The sequence below is a fragment of the Loxodonta africana genome, chromosome 3 (genome assembly GCF_030014295.1).
Source record: "Loxodonta africana isolate mLoxAfr1 chromosome 3, mLoxAfr1.hap2, whole genome shotgun sequence".
NCBI lineage: Eukaryota > Metazoa > Chordata > Mammalia > Proboscidea > Elephantidae > Loxodonta > Loxodonta africana.
In genome coordinates this window covers 178,900,724-178,924,018 of record NC_087344.1, presented here as the reverse complement: position 1 = coordinate 178,924,018, position 23,295 = coordinate 178,900,724, and the positions used below count along the sequence as shown (strand labels likewise).

General features: G+C 39.2%; 1 protein-coding gene across 1 annotated transcript in view; it reads left to right on the top strand.

Annotated features, from left to right (window-relative positions):
- Positions 1 to 23,066, top strand: part of PALMD (palmdelphin) — a 28,902-nt gene extending 5,836 nt beyond the window's left edge. The window contains exons 2-6 of the mRNA XM_064282499.1: positions 14,054 to 14,110; positions 14,247 to 14,280; positions 14,401 to 14,514; positions 17,325 to 18,422; positions 22,505 to 23,066. Coding sequence (XP_064138569.1) covers positions 14,054 to 14,110; positions 14,247 to 14,280; positions 14,401 to 14,514; positions 17,325 to 18,422; positions 22,505 to 22,548 — 1,347 coding nt within the window. The 3' untranslated portion in view covers positions 22,549 to 23,066. The remainder of the gene's footprint in view (positions 1 to 14,053; positions 14,111 to 14,246; positions 14,281 to 14,400; positions 14,515 to 17,324; positions 18,423 to 22,504) is intronic.
- The last annotated feature ends 229 nt before the right edge of the window (positions 23,067 to 23,295 follow it).

Here is a 23,295-nt window from a genome sequence, read left to right as displayed (position 1 = left end):
GACACTTTCTGCTCCTTGAATTGTGTCCAAAGACCTCTGACTTTAATCAGAGCACAGAGAGCGCCTGACAGAAATGTCATAAGCATAAAATGTGAAAGGTTAACTGCCAAGGAAAATGATGCAAACATACCGCATTCCCTTTGAGAAGGATAATCTACTTATGATTAAATGTTCTCTCGTAAGGATTTTTTTTTAATATTCAAAGTACCCAGTGACTCTCTGCCTTGCTTTTAATGACCTGTCATTTGTCCCCAGTTAGAAACTGCCTTCCGCATATGGTACTAACAGGCAAAGGGGCATGCAAAGCCTTGGCTCTCTACGTGACTGCAAGTCATGACTTTGGGAGAAAGATGTGGCAGCCTGCTTCAATAAAGATTACGGCCTTGGAAACCCTATGGGGCAGTTCTGCTCTGTCCTGTAGGGTCGTTATGAGGCGGAATCGACACGACGGCAGTGGATTTCGGGCAGGTCGTGAGAAAGCCGAGGAGTGAGATGTTTCAAGATGCTGTAGCCACATCCCACATGTTGTTAGCTGCTGCCCAGTTGGCCCCGACTCATAGTGATACCATACACAGTGGAACAGAACACTGCTGGTCCTATGCCATCCCCATGATCAGCTGAGGATTGGACCATTGTGATCCGCAGTGTTTTAATCGGCTGATTTTCAGAAGTAGGTCACCAGGTCTTTCTTCCTAGTCTGTCTTAGTCTGGAAGCTCTGCTGAAACCTGTTCAGCATCATAGCAACACACGAGCCTCCACTGAGGGATAGGTGGTGGCTGCACAGGAGCACCAGCCGGGAATCAAACCAGGTCTCCTGCATGAAAGGTGAAAGCGCTACCAGTGAACCGCCATTGTCCCCCGCATCCCACATAGCTTAAGAAAAATTCTTCCACAAATGTAAATGGAATACTTAGTGCCCTAGAAAATGCATTCTGCCCAATATCACATGAAGCAACAATCTACTCAGCTAACTCAAAAGGTAGAAGGCAAGATTCCGTTTCAAAAGGCAACCCAAAGCATTGATGTAGAAATATAAAGGTTAAATGTTTTTTGTTGCCGGTTATGGTTTATCAAAGCTTAGCTCATTATGATTTCTCTCTGAGTTTAACTCCTAGGCAATATCCTTATCTACTTGTGCAGGCCAGTTGTGCCATAGAGAAACTAATATCTCATCAAACACAGGCGAGGCATGCTGCGTGAAAAACCCCACTCCAAGTGCTTCTGCCTTCTTGCTCTCACCCAACCAGCCATATCTAACGTCGCATTTCAGGGAGATAAGCAAACTGCTCTCTTGCTCTCTTGTGACAACATAAGAGGGAGAAGAAAAAAAAAAAAAAAAGGGCCAGAAAAAAAAAAAAAGCCATCAGTTGTTTCTCCTGGTTAAATTTACTGTTGCCTAGAAACACTCAATAAATTATTCTGAGGCAATTACGTGAGTCAATATCATTCCAAGCATGTTTTTCACTCTCCAGAGTTGACTAATTGGTTTACCAGATTTGCAATAGTTCATCTGTTATTGTTTTTAATTTCCCAGATATTCTGATATTTTTAAATGTTGGAGCTTCTTTTTCTTAATATAACACAAAGAGATAAGTAAATCAAACTTCCAGCAAAAAAGGGAAGAAATATATCCTACCAAAAAAAAAAAACAAAAACGAAGGCCTCTATACAATGCTTAGCACACTGTAGGAGCACAAGGAGTACCTGTGAATAATAGCTTAATAAACGAATGGATGAAAAAATGAAGGATGGATGGATGGATGGATGGACTTGAAAATAACAATAAATTTAAAAAGAAGGAAAAGCACCTAGCTGTCCATGAATCAAGGGCAACATTAAGCGGCCGTGGTGAACCTAGTGCTGGCGTTGCTTCTGGTAGGCTCAACGGTAGATTAGAATAACTCTGAGGGCCCCCTGCTTCAATCCAGTAGTAACAGCCACCTCTTATGAAGCACATATTATGTACTAAGCATTATTCTGAGTATGACAAAGCTCAGAGAGAAATCTAATTACCCTCATTTTGCACGTAAGTGCTCTAAACACCGAAGGGCTGTAAATCCAATAACAGACAGGCCATGAGTCAACATAGGTCTTTCTGACACCAGACACTTTTCATTATGCCTCACTGTGGTTCTTCTTGATTCATTTCAGTGAACATTTATTGAGAACCTGCTGCATGTAAGTCTTTGATCTTCTAGAGGAAATTCCAGATTCATAAGGTCCCCAAACGAAATTTTATTTGTATTTGCCCCTCTTTATGTCCTTTAACTCTTCAAAGTGCTTTTACATTAATTCTTGCGTTCAAAATGATATTCAGTATCTTGAAACACAAACTTAAGACCATAAGCAGCGATGTCTCGGAACTTTGCCTGTGTTGACTTGTAAAGAAAGGAATAAAGGAGCAACTGAACAATCCAGAAAGTAAGCCATATTCAGTGATCTGTCCCTGAGGTCTTGATCTCAAAGAAAGCATTCTCAAGGGCAGAGATTTACAGAATGAAAGAAAGGGTCTATGCTGCTTTAGGGCCTAGAAGTCCCCACCCGCCATGGAATTCCCCTCTGATTAACTTTACTAACTCAGAAAACTTCCTCACCACCCCTGGCGATGCATCCTTTGTCTGCCATAAGACAAATGTCACTGAGTTCCTTTAGACCACCCAAGGTTCAGTGGTCCTTGTTGTTCTCCTGTGTATATAAAGGTGGGGATTTATATTTATTGCCCTTCAAATAATTGAGTCCTGTTCTTGGTATCACATATGAACAATTAATACTAGAAGCAAAGCAAAAATGAAGTGAATAGAAAATATAGTGGCTGCTATATAACTGCCAGGGATAAATGTTAAGGGTTACAAGGCACAAAGCCAGTCATTTCTGAAAGGAGTCAGTGGCTGTATACATCATTAAATATCTTTTGTAATTTTAGTCCATAGTTACAAGTAGTTTATTCACTAGAAATTTTTTTCTCTGCCACTTATTTTTTAAAGCAAAAAACTTCCTGATGGGTAAACACATGGTCAGCTAACTTGCCATGTCTTGGTTACAATGATATTGGAAGGTCACTTGGGAAACTCATGTCACTTTGGTAGAGGTCATATTGAATTATTATTAAAATTATTTAACTCTTATTAAATGTTTGGTATGTATGACAAGTTTCTCTATAGGCCCTAATTGAAAATCACACACCCAGCTTCTGTCCTGCCAGAGCATTTGAGAAGACTGTCACTGACCAATTCCCCAAACTCCCACCAACTTGCAGGGTACATTCCTTTGAATTCATTTGGAAATACCATCTGTACCTTGCCCATGACAGGGGATGCTTCTCTGGAAATCAGTCTGGTTTCTTATTTTTCATGTCAGATGAAACCCTTAATTTACAAAACTTTATTCTGATTAAGAAAGGTGGCTTTTCTGCTAAAGCTTCCTCTTCTAATATTAGCTGCTAGCATGGCAGTTTCGAATCATGATAGTATCATCCACGCATAAGACAGTTATTAATATTTACCCAGGTATATTAGGAGATGAGATTCACCCATACAAAAGCTGTTCTCATGTAACTATAAATTATTCAGTTTTTCTAAACATCTGCTTTGTTCCCAATTGTCACAGCAGATTAACACTTGTTTCAGTGTCTCTGTTGGACTGGCTCTCTGCTGTTAGCTATCTTGAGGCTGCTGTTTTGCACTGCTTGTCCTATTCTTAAACGCTCAGGTTTAGAGGCAACAGATCTGGCTCAGGGCAAACGTAGTGTTTGCTGTATGCCAAATGCCCTTTGAATCTCTGGCATGCTTACCCATGGCATGTGATTGTTTGCACTGGTCGGTTCACTCTTCCTTGTTATACGCATGCCCTTTGATAAGGACTGATTCTAAGGCATTTCTTGCTTCTACCTATATGTCTGTGCGTAGATGTATTCTTCATCTTTTTTGATATACTTTTTCAGTTTGGTGAGTAAAACATGCCTGACGTATAAAAGCCGTATGGAGCACTGGTGGCATGGTGGTTAAGAGCTTGTCTGCTAACCAAAAGGTCAGCAGTTCAAATCCACCACTGCTCCTTGGAAACCCTATGGGGCCTGACATATAGTAGGTACTTAATAAGTTTTGTTAAATGTTTAATGAAATTTATCAAGCCTCAACTTTAAAAAATAAAACAAATTGAATCAGCTTGCCCTCACTGGACTGCATACTCTCAATTGTACAGAGAAAGAATAGCTTGGCATTAACATTGAACAAATTATCTGTAAAGATAAATTATCTTTAACCTCTGATCCATTAGCAATAATTTATCCACTTATTATATACGACTAACACATTGCAGTCAAGATTACTTGCCTAACGTTATCCATTATGTGTATTCAATAGTATCTATTGTGCTTCCAGAGAAATTAGTTTAAATGAGTTATAGTTAAGAATGCCTCGTGGCGCAGTAGTTAAGCACTTGGCTCCTAATGATAGGTTGACAGTTGGAACCCACCAGCCACTCCACAGGAGAAAGATATGGCAGTCTGCTTCAGTAAAGATTAACCCAGTGCCGTCAAGTCGATTCTGACTCATAGTCATAGCAGCCTTGGAAATCCTCTGGGGCAGCTCTACTCTGATAGAGTCAGAATCAAAAATAAAAAAGACCTTTCCTTTTTCTTTTCAAATGCTAGCCATTCATTAGGTAGTAAATGTTAACGCAAACCGTGCCAGATTTGATATATAATTTAGAAACATATAAATTCTTTAAGCACTAAAAGCAAAGACATTTTTGTTTTGTTTTTACTAGTCAACTGCTTAGAATGCAAGCTAAAAACTGAAAAACCAAACTGGTTGCCATCAAGTTGATTCCAACTCATAGTGATCCTACAGGGCAGATTAGAACTGCTTGCTCTAAAATCATTGATATTAAAGTTGAAGATCTAATCCCTAAATGGACCTGGTAGATTTTCTTTTCTACGAGGGTTTTTACAGATGGCCCTCCTAGCAGACTGAAGAAAAGAAACCAAACCAAAACCAAACCCAGGGCCATCGAGTTGATTCCGACTCATAGTGACCCTATAGGACAGAGTAGAACTGCCCAATAGAGTTTCCAAGGAGCGCCTGGCAGATTTGAACTGCTGACCCTTTGGTCAGCAGCTATAACACTTAACCACTATGCTACTAAGGTTTCCAAAGAAAAGAAAGGGGTAACTAAACTTCCTTTGTCAAGGAACGTCTCTACATCAAGCCCTGTGTTAAGTGCTTACAAACATTATCTCATTTATCTCCTGAAGGCAACCCTTTGTGAATACTTTTATGATCCCCAAATGAGAAAACTGAAGCTTGGAGAGGTTAAATAATTAAGCCAGAATTCTTTACTTTGATATGGGCTCACTTTCTCATTCCACGTCTAGACCTGGGGGGAAAAAGTCTTTTCTTTCCCTAACCAAATGGACCCTATCTTAGTTATAACAAAAATACCAAAGGACAGAAATTTAGGAGGCTAAAAGTCTAAATTCAGTACACCATCTCTAGGGGAAGGCTCCCTCTGTCCGCTCTGTGGAAAACCCTTTACTCAGCTTCTGTAACTTCAGCATTTCTTGGTTCCTTGGTGATTTCCATGTGGCATCTATCTTTCCTTCTCCATTTGGGCTTGCTTCTTTCTGTGTGGGAAACCCTGGTGGTTTAGTGGTTAAGAACTACAGCTGCTAACCAAAAGGTCAGCAGTTTGAATCCTCCAGGCGCTCCTTGGAAACTCAATGGGGCAGTTCTACTCTGTCCTGTAGGGTCGCTGTGAGTTGGAATCGACTCAACGATGATGGTTTTTTTTTTTTTTTTCCATTCCATCTGTGTCTAATCTGCTGTTTTTATCTCTCCGAAAGTTATTAGGTTTAAGACAATGCTATGACCTCATTAACATAATGAAGAAAACCCTATTCCCAAATGGGATTACATTCACAGGTATTAAACCCATTGCCATCAAGACCATTCCAATTTATAGTGACCCTATAGGACACAGTAGTGCTGCCCCGTAGGGTTTTCAAGGATTTTCTTTTTTATAGAAGCAGACTGTCACGTCTTTCTCCCACAGAGCAACTAGTGGGTTCGAACTGCTGACTTTTCGGTTAGCAGCCAAGCACTTAACCACTGCCCCACCAGAGCTCCTGTATTCACAGGTATAGGGTTAGGATTCCAATATTTATTTGGGAGTAGGGGGCACAATTCAATCCATAATAGATGCTCACCAAAAAACCCACCAGTTGCCTCCTGTTCTCCCAAAATTCAGTGGGAAAGAAAGGGGAGAATATCTAGACCAAGAGGAGAGTCAAGGGTTTAATTGCTCACCACTCTAGGCAGAATTCAACACATGTTGGTAGCAAAGATGTTCTGAGAGCCTGTGAGTCCCAAAAGAAACTGGATCCTTCTTTGTCTATTTTGGGAGGGTCTAGCACTTCCATCTATTGGTCTCAGAGATATATCAGTAATGGCACACCTAAGTCTAAGTTCTACTGACTCAGGCTACCTGGGAGAAAAGGCCATTGGGTCCTCTCTTTGGGTGTAATCCTAGCTTTTTTCTTTCTTTTTTTAAATTGTGGTGAAAATAAACACACCAAAACATTTGCCAATTCAACAGTTTCTACAAGTAAAATCCAGTGATGAAAGTTGAGTTACAAAGATACAAGTAAGTCGTCAGTCTTTTCAAAGTATGTAGCTAAAAGACAGTCATAAACTTGATTTCAAACATAGCATTAGTGATTACATTCAAACTGAAGCATTATAGTCAAGTTGCATTAGCCTGTTTTATATTTAGAACCTAAAGCTTCAATTCCTTTGAGTGTGAGTCTAGTGTCCAAGCAAAGAAAGTCTTCCTATAAAGTAGCATTAGCTTGGGAAGCCCCAGTTTCTTTGAAGGAGACACTTAGGGACTCCTACCAAGGACCAAAGTCATACAGCCAAAAATAATAATAATAAATTCTGGACTTGAATCCTGATCAGACTGACTGATCCACTGAACATAAAAACTTCAGGACAATAAAGTAACCGGTTAATGCCTCAGCTGCTAACTGAAAGGTTGGAGGTTCAAGCCTACCGAGAGGCTCTCGAAAGAAAGGTGTGGTGATCTCCTTCCAAAAAATCAGCCATCGAAAACCCTATGTAGCACAGTTCTACTCTGACACACATGGAGTCACCATGAGTCAGAGTTGAATCCATGGAGACTGATTTTCAACCCTATAGGATAAACTAGAACTGCCCCATAGGGTTTCCAAGGTGGATTCGAACTGCCAACCTTTTGGTTACCAGCTGTAGCTCTTAACCACTGTGCCATCAGGGTTCGTTATGAAGATTAGGATAGAAATATTACCTGTATATGTCATGAGTCAGCATGTTTACATGTGTGGACTCTAGCTCGGATTTTAATCTTCACTGTCTTTATTATCACAGCAAAGAAAGAAGTCTTTTTTTTTTAGAATATTGACCAAAATGAGTGTTATTTCTAAGTTCATAAGAATTGGTTTTTAAAAGCTTTATTCCCACAGTGACTGATTGGAAAGGAGGTACGCGCTCAGGCTTTGTAGGCAGAGAACTGACTTCAAATTCTGTCCTCCCTCAGGCTGCTTGTGAGGCTCTCAGCCACTTGTCCTTCTAGGTGCCCAGTTTTCTCAGATGTCAAATGGAACAGAACTCGTGGGGGTTGTTGAGAGCACTAATGAGAGCAGTGCCTGGTACAGTGTAAATGTTCAATACATGTTACATGTTGTATTATAATTGCCACCAAGTGAAGTGCTGAAATGTAAATGTTAGAATTTTTTTCCCTCCTGAGTTTCAGTAGGTTTGCCTCCTCATGGCAAACTCCTTCAGATGCTTAGCCTTTGTTAAGGTCACCAAAAACCGAAAGTGATAAATGGACCCTTAGCAGCAGCAGAATTGCCTTCTGAAATAACCTCTTCTTGGTACAGCCAACATTTTTTGCTGTCCTTTTTTCTAAGACAAAAAATAGCATGTTGAAATTGGATTTGGGACATTATCTTGTGATGATTAAGGGAGGTTATTACTAGAACAGTGCGTGCAATGCAAGCAACCTACTTTCACCCAGGAACCTCTTGAAAACAACCCTCTTTTCCTCCAACAAATAGGCAAAGAGAAGAAAGATTCCAATAATGGATGGCATTACAAGTCCTTTTTCATGTACTCTGCTTATCTAAATTGGCACATGATGCCTGCCTACCATCTCTCAAAAATTGTACGAGGCACTAACTCACCCATCGGGCCCCACCTAACAGCCCGGGAGGCACCAAGAAGGATACTTCTCTTTCTCTGCTTCCTGTTTCTTGCCAAACTGAATCAGCATTTCTAGGGGCTCAATTCCTACTCTGAAAGGTAATACCTTCTAAAGATGGGGATGGCAGCACTTACGGAAATTCTAACCCACTGGCCAAGAGATAAGCAGGTGAAGGTTAAAGGGTTCTTTACCAGCAGCCTTCCAAAATCTTTCAGTGTAAAAAAAATTTTTTTTTACTTAGATATACACACACACACACACACATATATAATATACACACACATATATATGTGTATGTATGCATGTGTGTTATGTATATATGTGGATTTATATATATACATACCTGGGTGGTACTATATATACATACATACATAAACACACATACACATATATAAACACATGTATGTATATTTCCATGATACTTTGCTATACTTGGAAACACTGGTGGCATAGTGGTTAAGAGCTACAGCTGCTAACCAAAAGGTCAGCAGTTTGAATCCACCAGGTGCTCCTTGGAAACTCTATGGGGGCAGTTCTACTCTGTCCTATACTTGCTAAATTTTTCTCTCCCCTCAAGATTACCTTTGGAAAGGAATTGGATATGAGTCCCTCCTTTAAGTCCTGAATTTTTGAGTTTTAAATCAGGATTGCATTGCTCCTTAAGTATTAATGTTTACTGAAACAAGAACAAAATGTGTATAGGTAGATAGAATCATAAAGAGAGAGAGACAAAGAGATGCTTGGAAAGCAAGTGAACCAAAAATGATAATTTTAAATCAAGATAGAGATGATCAACCTCTATGCAACAAATAATAAGCTTGGATTCTCTATCATGGATAAATAGAAGAGAAAAATTGATTGGATGGATAGGGAACAATGAGGGAAAAGTAAAAATATCAGACAGATGCTTATGAACAAATCCCTTGTAAAGCGTTTATCAAGCACCAATGCTATACCAGCCATCGTTTGAGGTGTTCGGGGTTTCTCAACCTCACCACTACTGACATTTTGGAACAGATAATTCTTTTGTAGGAGTTATTCTGTGCATTGTAGGATGTTTAGCAGCATCCTGGCCTCTACCTACTAGATACCAGTGGCATCCCCCAAGTTGTGCCAACCAAAAATGTCTGCAGACACTGCCAAATGTCCCCCAAGGAACAAAATCACCCCTAGTTGAGAACACTAATTAGATATACAATGATAGTTCCTGACCATCAGTTGCAATTTTTGTTTCATGGTCATTAAGAACAGTCAGTTCTCAAAAACTTTGTGCATTATCTACTGTGGAGGTTGTCAGACCTTCTCTCCTTATGTTGCTGGGGTACCACAATGGCTTCCCCTCTGAGTTCTGACAAAGTAAATGGGTAGGTAGAATCTGGTTCTTTACTCTCGTTACTGTTTTCTGGGTCTCTCATCACTCCCACTGGCATTCTGATTTTTTAGAAAGCATTGTTTTGAGTAATGTGTCTGTAAGATTTATCTCTTAATGATATTTATATTGTCCATAAATGATATACAGAAGTATCAAATCAACATATAAAAAAACAAGAAATTGAGCTTTACATTGAAGTGGAAATTTTAAGGACGGGTCTACATCAGTAAGCACCTCCTGTCAAAGGTTTGTGATTCTAAGTAATTAGCACCAAGATGTTCCCTTATTATCCTGTTTAACCGACAGTTGGCGGTAACTAAGTGATAGAGAACAGGAGGGGGTGTTTGTTTATGTTTGCTTTTCACAGACATGTCAGGATGTGTCATTTGACTGTAGCCTCAAATTAATGCAACTTTGAATCAGTGACTTGAAAACCTTCAAAAGAATTCATTAGCAGATACCTTGGTGAGGTTAGCAGGTTTTCAACCTCGTATTCTTACTAAGTTATTCTAAAGACATTTATGAGAATCGTTATAGGGTTACATTATCCATGGCCTTCTCTACAGAGGGACAACTACAAATGCCAGTGTATCTCATAATTCCCTGGGCTGTCACCGTACAGGTAGGCAAAGAGCTCTACCCTTGTGCACATGGAATTGAAAAAGGTTGTGTCAGGAGGAAACCAGCATTTGTTGAGTGCTCCCACTTTCCTTTATTCCTTAATAAAACCCTATGAAATAGTTACCAATGACCAGACCACTAAATGTTGAATTGGCCCAAGATTCATCCTTGGCATCTTTATCTTCCTCCTTTACTCTCTAGGTAATCTCACTCACTCCCATGTCTATAAATATTGTTGAGCTACCATTAAGTCGGCTCTGATTCATGGAAACCTTATGTGTAACAGAACAAAACATAGCCCAGTCCTGTGCCATCTTCATGATTATTGGTATGTTTGAGTCCGCTATTGAGGCTATTGTGTCAATGCATCTCATTGAGGGTTTCCCTTGTTTCTGTGATGTCCTTTTCTAGTGATTGGTTTTACCTGTGCCCAAGGTAAGTGAAGGTCTTGCCATCCTTGCTTCTAAGGAACATTCTGGTTGTATTTCTCCTAAGACTGGTTTGTTTATTCTTTTGGTGTTCGTGATATATTCAATATTCTTTCCCAACACCTCGGTTTAGATGCATCAGTTCTTCTCCTGTCTTCCTTGAGGCTATAAGTACCAAATCCCAAATTTATATCTCCAAACCCAGACTTCTCTGAATTTCAGACTTTTATATCCAACTGCCTTTTCCATATCACCATTCGACCGTATCAAGTTTAACACATCCCCTTCCAACTTTCTTCTCTCTCCCAGATTTCTGTTCAGCCAATTGCACTTCTTTTTTTCCAATGATTCAGGCCACAAATTTAGGAATCATTCTTGAAATACCACTTTCTCGCACACTCCACAAGTAAAACATCAACAAATTCTGGGAGCTCATCCTTTGAAATATTTCTAGAACTCAGACACTTCTTACTCTTCCTCTGGCAACCACCCTGTATTAAGCTATCTTCATCTCTCACCTAAATTATTACAACTGTCTTTCATGTTTGCCCCGTCTGGTCTGTTCACAACATAGGAGCCAACGTAACTCAAATTTCAAGTCACAGCACACTATTTCTCTGTTCAAAACTCCCAGTGACTTCCCAAAGGCCTTTCAATGCACAAGTCCTGTGTGATCTGGCTCCCTGCCCCCCTTCTGACTTCATTCCTCAACACCTAACTCCTTACTTCCTCTGGCTAGTGACAGGGGTCTCCTTAGTTTCCTCAAACATGCTGTTACTTCAAGCTTTAAAGTTACTTCAAACTTTAAAGTTACTCTTCCCTTTCTCTGAAACATACCCTGCCAAAAACCCACATTTGTCACTCCCTCATTTCCTTCACGTATCTCTTCAAATGACAGTTAAGGAGAGAGGTCTTCCCTGGCCACAGTATGTAAAATGGTATCCCCTCCCCAGGCATTCTCTATCCCTCCTGCTTTCATACTCCTTATCTTGCTTTTTTCATAGAAAGTATTTTTCTTCATAAATAAATATGAATACATCCTGTACATATAGATATGCAGGTATATGAATAGAATATATAGGGATATATCTTTGTATATCAGTGCAGGGCTTGGCAAACTATGGGCCACAGACCAAATCAAGTCTCCAGTCTTGAATGGTTTTTCTATTTTTAAGGAATTGTGAAAACAAACATTACCAAAAAAAAAAAAGAAGAAGAAGAAGAAGATGAATACCTGACAGAGACTGTATGTGACCCACAAAATCATAAGTAAATATTTACTATCTGGCCCTTTACAGAACAAGTTTGTCAACCCCTGTATTAGTGTATTGTCTGTGTGTTCCCACTAGAATGTAAATTCCTTGAGGGCCAGAACCTTATTTTGTTCACTGTCATATACTCACAGCACATAGAACAGTGCCTGCTACAAAGTAAATGCAAAATAAATATTTTTTAAATGAATCAATGAATGGAGACAAGGGTGCTTAGTGAGATCTGCTGACTTGTCTAAGGTCACATAGGAAAGTTGCAGACCAACCAGGATTCAAACCCAAGTCCACTCAATTCCACAGCTGAATCCTAAGGTCTAGTAGTTGCTTGCAGCAATGATTTGAATCTCCTTGTTTTCTACCAAAGAGCCCCTATTGTAGACTGTCTCTAACATGCATATCAGGTTAAGGACCATGTGGGACAGGAGATAAAAGGAGAAAGAGTCAGCATTGTATCATAATAGCATTTTACACCTGATATCAGTCATATTCAACATGCTTTCATAGAAATCATCTCTTAGCTTCACCAGATTTCTCTATGAGTAGATAAGGCAGGTACTATTATTCTCATTGCACATGTTATAAAACTCAGTTTCAAAGAGGTTAAGGGACTTGGTTCTCACAAGTAGTGAGTAACAGAAACAGAATAGAATCCATATGTATTACTTTTAGTCCAGGACTTTCCAGTCTACCAAACTGGATCAACATATATTCCCACAACCCTGCTGATGGAAAAATGTGTTATCATGGCCATAGGAGGAACTTTAATACAACAGCAGTCACTACCCAGCAACTTCTAAGAAACCAGGCGTACTACACTTTACTTGGAGTTCCATGGTATGCCAGAGAACCTCCTCAGCTAAAGCCACCACCTACCAATGGCAGGGGCAACAGCAAAGTTCGAACTCTGATACTGAAGCAATGAATAGGAAAATAGTCCGGGATACCATAAGTTAGGGTTTTATCGGTGCAAAGTGTGACCATACCACAGAATTCTTGAGCTACCAGGCCCATGACCATCTTTAACAAGGAAGCCAAGGAAACTGACGATTATCTTAGCCTGACACTAATATCCACAGCTGTCATCTACTGGACCAGCTGTTGTATCTAATCAGCCATCTTTTGATGGCTCTCGGGCAGCTGATTTTAGAGCTTAGAGTATCTGACTGAGAAACTACGTGTGTTTCGTGGCTGCCAAGGTCAGCTTTACACACTGTGTGAATACCAGTGGCTGTCTTTATACAGAGTGAAGGTCACGATGCTGCCTCCTGGAGTTAACTTAAACCTGGCATGCAGCCGTACACTGGTGAAGATACCAGCTCAGAATGTTTATGACAGTCCAATTTGAAATGTCTGTTTCTCTGTCCCTGTTAGTTCCCTGGCACTTTGTCAGGCCATGTGTGCCAGTTCTTTTGCCAGAAAATGTCATCTCTATAAACAGTAGCAGTTGGAGCTACTGTACTAGGTCATGTCCATTTCTCCATCTTTATACCCCACTCAAGATACTATGGCACAAATGCCAGGAAACTGTGAGATTAACACAAATCAAAGTCTCATTTTCTTGTTAGGACATACAGGGTTTTAGGTGCTAAGTAGCTACAGTTATTAAATCAAGTTTAATAATTATAATGTTTTCTCCAAATAATTTGTATGGAGACTTGGGTTAAAAAAAAAAAAGTGGAGTAAACTACATAAAAACGACATACATACCATTCTTGTTGGTTCAACTTTAAATGTCAGATTCTATATAAAAGAAATTGGTCCACTTCCTTCAAAAGTAACATCGGTCATCGTAATTTAGCAAATGGAGCAAGGGTCAAATACTTCACCTAAAAATTTTCTTTGTCATAAACAATTTAAAAACTTGAAAATGTTAAGTCAAAGTCATGAATAAGGTACCTTCTATTACTAAGCGGATGATTGGCGGTGTATTACATGTTCTTAGAGGTTTTCTGTCTACTTACATGCAATATTCCAAGGTAAGTTTACGTATGGGGAAGATATATATGCAAATCCTGAATTTCTACTGTCTTAAGCAATAAAAAGTGTGTATTTTGTTGTCAGGCTTGAGAAAGAGATCCAAGGTCTTGAAAAGGCTGAACTGCAAATCTCAACCAATGAGGAGGCAATTTTAAAGAAATTAAAATCAGTTGAGAGGACAACAGAAGACATAATAAGGGTAAGCACTGACTAATATGGGAAGTATGATTCCCTCCCAACACGAGTCCACAAATTGTATATAATCCCATAAAGTATATCCACATTTATGTTATTTTTTAAATGTGTTAATTATAGAGAATTATTTTTTCTTATAGTCTGTGAAGGTGGAAAAAGAAGAAACATCAGGAGGTATGTTTTTGAACAGCCTATTTTATGCCTAATCAACATATTTTTGATAAGCCCGCTGAAATGTTTCCCACTATTGTAAATATATTCTAAATGTATTTTGAACTAACATTAATTTTACAGAGTCAATTGAAGACATCTATGCCAATATCCCTGACCTTCCAAAATCCTACATACCTTCCAGATTAAGGAAGGAAAGAAATGAAAGAATAGAAGACGAGGAACAAAATAGAAAAGGTATGAGAAATCTGTGTTCAACGGCAAATTCTCAATTTCAAATTTTACAATTTGCTGTGATATGCTATGCTTCCAGCTTAAGCAATGATCCCAGTTTACAAAGTTTCACGAGGTATATGAATCACTTGTATGGTTAGGGATGATAGAGTTACGGTATTTATACCATGCTTTTTATTTCCCAGCAAACTAGGTAGGAAGAAGGAGATAAAGGCCTGATGGAGCTCTTAAAAGGTCCTCTGCTCAAAGCTATTTCTCTCAACACATTCCATCTAGTAGATAATCTTTAAGATCCTCTTTGAAAATGAAACTATCCACCTTGGGAGGGTTAGGCATTATTCCACCTCCCCTCCCTCCCCTACTCCCTCTGCCAAGTGGGGGTGATTTTCAGTAAACTAATACTTCAGTGCCTCTGGAAAAACAAAGGTTTGTATTGGGCCAGAGAAGGGATCTCTGAATTTAGAGTGGAAGGAGAAGTCACTCTGTACCTGGAGGTAACAGTCATTTGTTCATTCCACAAATACTTCGTGAGCACCTACCACGGGCCAAGCACAGTCTAGAACTAAGAATATAATAGTGAATAAAACAGAAAAATCTCTGCCCTCATGCAAATGTTAGGAAGTGAAAATGCTACAAAGAAGAATAAAGTAGCTAAGTTTGTCAATTTTTTTTTTTCTCATGCAGTAACAAATGGAAAAGGCAAGGAAATAGATTCACTCCTAGATCCTCCAGAGAGAATGTAACCCTGCTGACAGGGTCCTGATTTTAGGACTTCTGATCCCCATGATTGTGAAATAATAAATTCAAGTTATTTTAACCCCCCAACACACATACAAAAAAAAAAAAAAGAAGAAGAAGAAAGCAGAGAAGGGCTATACAAACCAGTCCAGGGAGACTGAGATCACCCACTTTTGTCACTAAATTGTGTGATGGATAACAAATTCAACTCTACACTCAACCTGCATCCTGTGGAAATCTCAGTTTCTCTTTCCTGTACAATTCAGATCCCAGCTTCCCACATAGCTCTTCCCTCTCTCATCCCCATTTACCCAGGGCTAGATCAGCGGATACCAGCCTCAAACTTGCGAGTCCATGTGACTCCCTTCACTTTAGACCAGTCCCAAACCTGGGGTGTTCTCTAGCCACTCAGGGTACGAGGCACAAGCTCAGAAGTCCTCATGTCCACTTCAGGCCAGCCAGCTCCCCCTGCTCCTTTGGTTCACTGGAATGACTCATGGAATTTCAGAGAGGCCATACTTACTACAGCTTTATTACAAATAAAAATGATACAAACAGACACATAGGCTGAGGTCTGAGAGGGGTCACAGCATGAAGTTTCCATATCCCAAGAGGATACGCGATCCTTTCCTGTGCGTAGTCACCAATCAAGAAGCTCCATCTGAGTCCTAGGGCTCAGGCCCTTATCTAACCTCACCACATGACCATGATAGATTATATCATGCCTTGCGAAGCTTAATCAGTGTTGGGCTCCCAGCTGGTCCCTTTTTCGCTGGTCAGTTCCCCACTCATTAGCCTAAGGTGTTGATTCAGCTCTCAGGAACCAAGACCAAAGGCCAAGGGGCTTTCTGTAACATGATTCCACACCTCACAAGGGATATAGGGAGAGTGTGGATGAGAGGTGTTATAGTTTTAGTTGGGTGGCCAGGGAAGGCCAAGATTCATCAACCACCTAAAGATGAGGAAGTAAATGCTTATCCTCTGGGCTATAGAAGAGGTATGCCATGCAATGTGGGTTTGAAAAGGGAGGTGGGAGGTCACAACAAAAAGAAGCACTGGCCACATTGTAATTTTCACCAGAATCCTGGTAGTTTACTATGCCACTTAAAATTCCAGCTATAGGGATAATGCATGGGTCATGAAGCTGTCTCGGCTTCCTCCAAATCAACCAGTTCTCTCCAGTACAATTGTTTCAGCACAGCTGATATTGCTCTAATTTTAGCCGTTCCTCTGCTTGAAGGGAAACCCTGGTGGCGTAGTGGTTAAGTGCTACCACTGCTAAACAAGAGGTCGGCAGTTCGAATCTGCCAGGTGCTCCTTGGAAACTCTACCGGGCAGTTCTACTCTGTCCTATAGGGTCACTATGAGCCGGTATCAACTCGACGGCACTGGGGTTTTTGGGTTTATTTTTTTACTTGAAGATGGGAGTGAAAAATGAACAGAAAAAAAGACAAAAGGAGGAGCATGTGATTCTAGCCTTCTCCCCCCTCCCCTTCAATACGTCTACATTTAAATTACCTTCCTGTTGTGAAAACTTTAGAGTACTCTTCTATAATTTGAACAGGGTGCTGACCTGTGAAGCAAGGATGTAGCTTGGTAAAATAGACTTTGCCAGGCATTTTACCTACTGTTTTTTTTTTTTTTTAATGCATAGTGTGACATATTCTTCCTAACGGAAAAGGAGACCTGACGACCTGACTCCTCCCACTGAGTAACACAAAGGAGTGTAAACCTGTCTTGCTGGATTTATTATTTGGAAAGAGGATATCTTTTGATTCCCCCAATGATAATCCTTACTCTTTGGAACCATCAGCTTCTCTTCTCCAGTCTTTTCCATTTTTCAGTAATTTCCTACACCTTTAAAAAAAAAAAAATTTTTTTTTTTTTTACATAAAAGCCCATGTCACTATAATGTTGGTCATTATATAACTAATGAATAAAATCAGCATTTTTTTTAAAAAGACAATGTCTTACATAAAAGAACATCAAAGGGTATACTTAATATAAAAATAAACACTATGATAGCAGGGTGATTTATAAAAGTTAAATCAAAGATCAAATTTGTTTCTCAACAGCTTTGTATGCCATGGAAATTAAAGTTGAAAAAGACTTGAAGACTGGAGAAAGTACAGTCCTGTCTTCAATACCTCTCCCATCAGATGACTTTAAAGGTACAGGAATAAAAGTCTATGACGACGGGCAGAAGTCAGTATATGCAGTGAGCTCTAACCACAGCACGGCATACAACGGCACTGATGACCTGGCACCCATTGAGGTAGAGGAACTTTTAAGACAAGCCTCAGAGAGAAACTCTAAATTCCCAACAGAGTATCATGAGCCCGTATATGCTAACCCGTTCTGCAGGCCTACAACTCCACAGAGAGAAAAGGTAACCCCTGGACCAAGCTTTCAAGAAAGGATGAAAATTAAAGCTAATGGACTGGGCAATAATGTAGATGAATCCATACACAATATGGACAATGGACTTTCAGAGGAAAGAGGCAACAACTTCAATCATATCGGCCCCATTCGCCCAATACCTCATCCTCGATCAACAAGTCAACAGGAAGGGGAGAGATCCCACACTGCACAAAAGAAGCTGATGGCTCCTTGGGAAGAATCAAATGTCCTACAGGACAAATACGCATCCTCTCCAAAGGCAAGGCTGAGCCCTAGTGAAACAAGACTTGAGAAGTCAGTACCCCAGGCTTCTTCACCTACTTACCAGGAGGACGAGGAAGATGTTAGATATAATATTGTCCATTCTCTGCCTCCTGACGTGGGTGATGCGGAACCAGTGACAATGATTTTCATGGGGTATCAGGAGGCAGAAGACAATGAAGAAGAAAAGAAACTTCTGACAGGGTATGACGGGATCATCCATGCTGAACTGGTTGTAATTGATGATGAGGAGGAAGAGGGTGAAGGAGAAGCTGAGAAACCATCTTACCATCCCATAGGTCCCTGCAGTCAAGTTTACCAGCCTGCCAAACCAACGCCACTTCCCAGAAAGAGAGCAGAAGTTAGTCCCCATGAAAACACAAACCATAAATCTCCCCACAAAAATTCCATATCCCTGAAGGAACAAGAAGAAAGCTTAGGCAGCCCTGCCCACCATTCTCAGCTTGATGTTCAGATCGCTGGAGATGGGACTGAGGACCCATCCTTAACAGGTAATAAAAATAATAAAAATGACAAGGCATGCCACTGCTGTGTGGTCATGTGACAATCTTTTTTACTAATATACACTCAGATTTTGTTGTTTGTGCTGATCTTAATTATCACCGTAAGTAAAGTGATCGTCACTTCAAAGAGTAAAGAAACTGAAAATAAATTGTTGCCTTATTTGGCTATGACATTAATATACCTTAGAAACTTGAAATCCTTCTTCTGTCATGGTCTCGTAGACTGTACGTGAATGTGTTTGGATCAGTAATATTGGATTATCAATATCATATCTTTTTCCTACTAGAATCTAATGCCAACTACTTGTTTGTGCCTCGCTGTGATTTAAACTTCCTACATAAGTTAACAAATTGCCTTAATTTTGCAAGACACAAATATTATTTTCTGAATGATTTTATCTACCTTGCTATACCTTGTTTCTCTATACTTTTATAGTTTTATTAACTTTATTTCCTTAATTTTTCTACATTTTAAAATAGAATGTCAGTTTACTTTGCATTATCTACAACATTTAACTTTGCATAGTCTTTCCCAGGTTAGGAAATTAATTTTTTTCTATTTTCTATCTGTTCGCATTATCATTCTTTATAGTTTTATAACTGAAACACTGAAAGGAAAATAACTTTAACTTTTTTTTTTTTTTTTTTACAAAAGTGGTAGCTCATCAATTTTAGATTCCTTGGTATCACTTGGGTTATTTTATTCTACTTATCATTTATAAAGAATGAATAAGGACCTGACACAATCAATTACAGTAACTGTACTTATCTTGGCTAAAGATGTAAAGTAAATTACCCAGACATACATGTTCTGGAGGTTTGAAAGGATAGTAATTTTCAATGTCTCTAATGAAAGAATTCTCATTAAAAAGCAATAAGCATTAAATCCTAATCACTCCAGCAAGCAGAACTGCTTATTCGATAGAAGTCTGGTAGTGCCTGCACGCTTCAAGGAGGTGTCTTCCTTTGCTACCGATAAACCCACCATTGGGTTGCCAATAATACAAGAAAGGAGACTGTATTATATATATTTTTAACTAGTTTAATTAGGCATACTCAATTACAAATTTAATCATCTGAAGACTATCTAGTCTCTTGGCAAGTATGCATTTATAGTATCTTCTTAAATCAGAGTTGAGTGATATGTCCCCACAATGGAAACATGCAAAGAGTGAAAGGTCCTTTCCATTTCGAGAATGAGCTTTGTTGGCTGGTCAACTTTGTATCTTAAATTTATTTTAAAAACAACACAGAAGACTTAGAAAACAGGAATACACTGTTTATGGTCAAGAGCAGTCACAGAGCAGTTACATTACCCGCTATAAAACCTCCCTTCTTTGAATTTGGATGTTAGCCACCTCCTTCTGAACACCCTTATTTCTTCTCCCCTAACCATGTCAACACGTTTACCCACGGAAAAAGACAGGAAGTGACTAATGTTTCCAGACAACACTACCCTAATCATTCCACTGAACTAAAATAATGGAAACAGGAAAACCTAATCCAGACAAAGTAACAATACAAAGCTGTGTGCTATCGATCAAAGCATCTTGCAAACAGAATGCTCCAAATTCCTTGCCTTCCATCATGATACTATTTTACATTCCTGTTTCCCAATTCAGCACAAAGCTGAGATTAAAACAATAATAACAACTGGGTTTTAAAAATAAGTAAGTCGTGTTGACATATACCATCTGGGTCCATATAGCTACCTATGTACCTCGATTTCATAAGCACCAGCTATGCTGAGCTTCCTGTGCCTCCCAAAATGCTTATGAAAATTTACCATTTCAGTTCAATTCTTTTGTCTACGGTATAAGTCCCCTGTTAAACATAAATACTACTGTAGGCATAATAGTGAAGAATTATTAGTCTCTTATCCCTTAGTGTAGTTGTGGTTATCAAAGCCTTACCTAAAAGCTATTTCTAATATGGAAAACAGCATGAAGGGGAAAGCCCAGTGGAAAAAAAGGGGGAGCCTGGAAATCCTAAAGACGTGATTTTTCAGTTAAAACTTTGAACAGGCTAACACATAACAGGAAAATTTAGACAAAGTTATGTCCATCTGCCTATGTAAACATAATGTGGTCTTGTTCTAAGGCACAGCTCAATACCAGACATGTGCACCATTGAGTGACCTCAACAACTTCTTACTGTGAACTAGCTGCTGGCCCCACCAACTACACAGCTGGCTTTGTTTGGCTGCCATCCTCAAACTATTTTTGTACACCTTCCTTTTTTTTTTTTTTTTTTTCCTTTTGGTTCTGTTCTCTTCCCTTAGAGATGTCAGGATGAAGAGGTGGAGAACCTCACCCCTGGGAGATTTACATCCTATTGGTGTCAAAATTCCCAACCTGTGGCAGCCATTAGGAGCCAAAGGATACTGGGAGCAAGGAGGAAGGCTCTCTCACCAAGTTCAAGCAGCAAAAACTATATGTCTGAACTGCTATGGAGAGAGGAGGCAGGGATCACAGAGGAGCAGGGAGGAGAGATTAAAAAGGAGACCTGGATGACCCTAGTTTTTTAGCTGCGACACTCAGAGGTCTACCCATTGCTAACGTTCTCTGGCCCCATACATCTACCCAGAACCCACACCAAGTACTTACAGTAGGTCTGAAGGAAGGAATAGGAGACTTAACAATCCAGAACTGTGTTTTCCCTTAAGAAGTGAAACAGTGAATTACTAGACTGCCCAGTCTTGAGGATGCTCAAATATAGAATGATGCCTTCATGAACTTCACTGAATGACCACGGCACCCAGGATGTGCCTAATTTACTGATCCTCAAGGTGAGGAGTAATTGTAGGAAAGAGGACTTTGCCCTTTCCTTAAAAAAGAACTTTAAAAAAAGTTCCTTAAAATGGACTTTTCTCCTGCTCTCTTTTTTGGTATAGGCAAGGTAGAGGTCCCTGAAATCCAAGAGTAGGAGCTTTATAAAGCCTTGCTGTCTGCCCTCAACTCACCTGCTGCTTTGGATCTAGAGCCCTCTCCTCGGGTTTCCCATCCACCATCACCCAGGAATACAGACTTTCTCCTAGAGATAGGAGAAAATTATGCCAGCCAATCCTAAATTCGAGGGACTATTCTTGGTCCTGCCCTTAGAAATAATCATTCATCTTATAGAACCAAGGGAAATAATGCTTCTTGGATTCACTTCAATGAAAATAGAATGACAATAAAAATGATCATTGTCCTGTCCAGTCTTGGATCCCATTCAATGATATTTGTTCCTTCTCATACTTGTGAAAAAGAGCTTAGAGATAAGGTCGTTTCCTTTGTTAACAATGAGTATACGGCTGAGAAATAAGAGTACATGCCTTCCCATTTTTTTTTTTTAATTAAACCAGACTGTGCAATCAGTTTCTTAGCTGTTTCTTGGGCCATATTACGCATGAAGGCAGTGATCAGTGCCGATACCAGAACGCCAGAGAACTGTTATAACTTAGAAATCTACATTTTAAAAAATGCTTTCTATATCCAATATATCATTAGCAATGGAATATGCTCAAAAGAGACATATATTATCATTTGAGAGCATATCTATTCATATCTTGACAAAGATATTTCGTGATAACTCCCAGTATAAATTGCTTCATTCATAAATTTATTTTGGTCATTCTACATCCAAGGATGGAGTCCTCTGGAATAACCAAGTTTGATAAGCTAAAAGATGAACGAGCCATCAAAAAAGTTTAAGTGCCAATGTCTTTTTTCTTTCTTTCTTTCTTTTTTTAGTAACACTTAACTCAGCAATATGCAAAAGACACCATCATTAACCTATAGGAACATAAGCTACTGTGCCAATCCTATATTTACCCAACTAATGTTGTGTTTGCTCTACTAATTTTTCTAATCTTTATAGAAATAGGTTCCTTCTAGTTTTGAACCTGCTCTACCCTAAGTTAACCATAGCTTATTATTTCTACTGTCTCTTTGTGCTACTAAAACAATGCTCACATTGTTGGATTAAAATCATCTGAGGTATGTTCCAACATTTCCTGCATTCTATGAAATGGTCATTTAGAATGACAAGGCTTTTTTAATAACTCTTTTTTTTTCTTTAATTTGCAGCTTTAAGGATGAGAATGGCAAAGCTGGGGAAAAAAGTCATCTGAGAAGGGTACCATCTATGTAAACACCCTTTGGAGAAGAAATTAAGAGAAGTTTGCAAATTTCTCTTCTGGATATTTTTCTTTCTTTTTCTTGAAATCCCCAAACTTATGGCATATACCCATATTAAGTCATGTGAATAATTAGTAGTTATTATTTGTGAAAATTTCTGAAAAAGCTGGGAGTGACAAATGTTTGACTTTTCCAGTTACTTGACATGATTCAATGGGGGAAAAACAAAAACCAGCATATTTTTATTGTATTGATACCAAAGCATTTCTAATAAGAGCTTGTTAAAATTAAGAATAAAGTTATTTAAAATAGCCTAACTATATTGTATTAACTGGCATTGTAACTTTGCTAATACAAATGTTGAAGCCATTGCACCTGTTTGCAAAAATATTCATCTTCAACTCCAACAAGCAAGCATGTCATCCCAAATCATTAAGACAACTACATCCTCTTGCCGAGGACCGATTGAATTGGCTTGGTAGAAACCACAAACCTTCGCACACCCAGAGGTGCATGCAGTAGTTATCCTCACGTTTTGGGACTAGATGTGGATTATCTTGACAGTGATTTTCCAGAGGATAACTGGCATATTCAGTCTGGAATTATCCTCCTTTTTATCACTGACCTCATTGTGGTCCCCATGGTACAATGACTGATTATGACCTAAAGACCTTATGTCAACTTCCCATATTCTCAAAGAGCACAAACCTGTTTATCTAATGTTTGACCAATTCATGTGA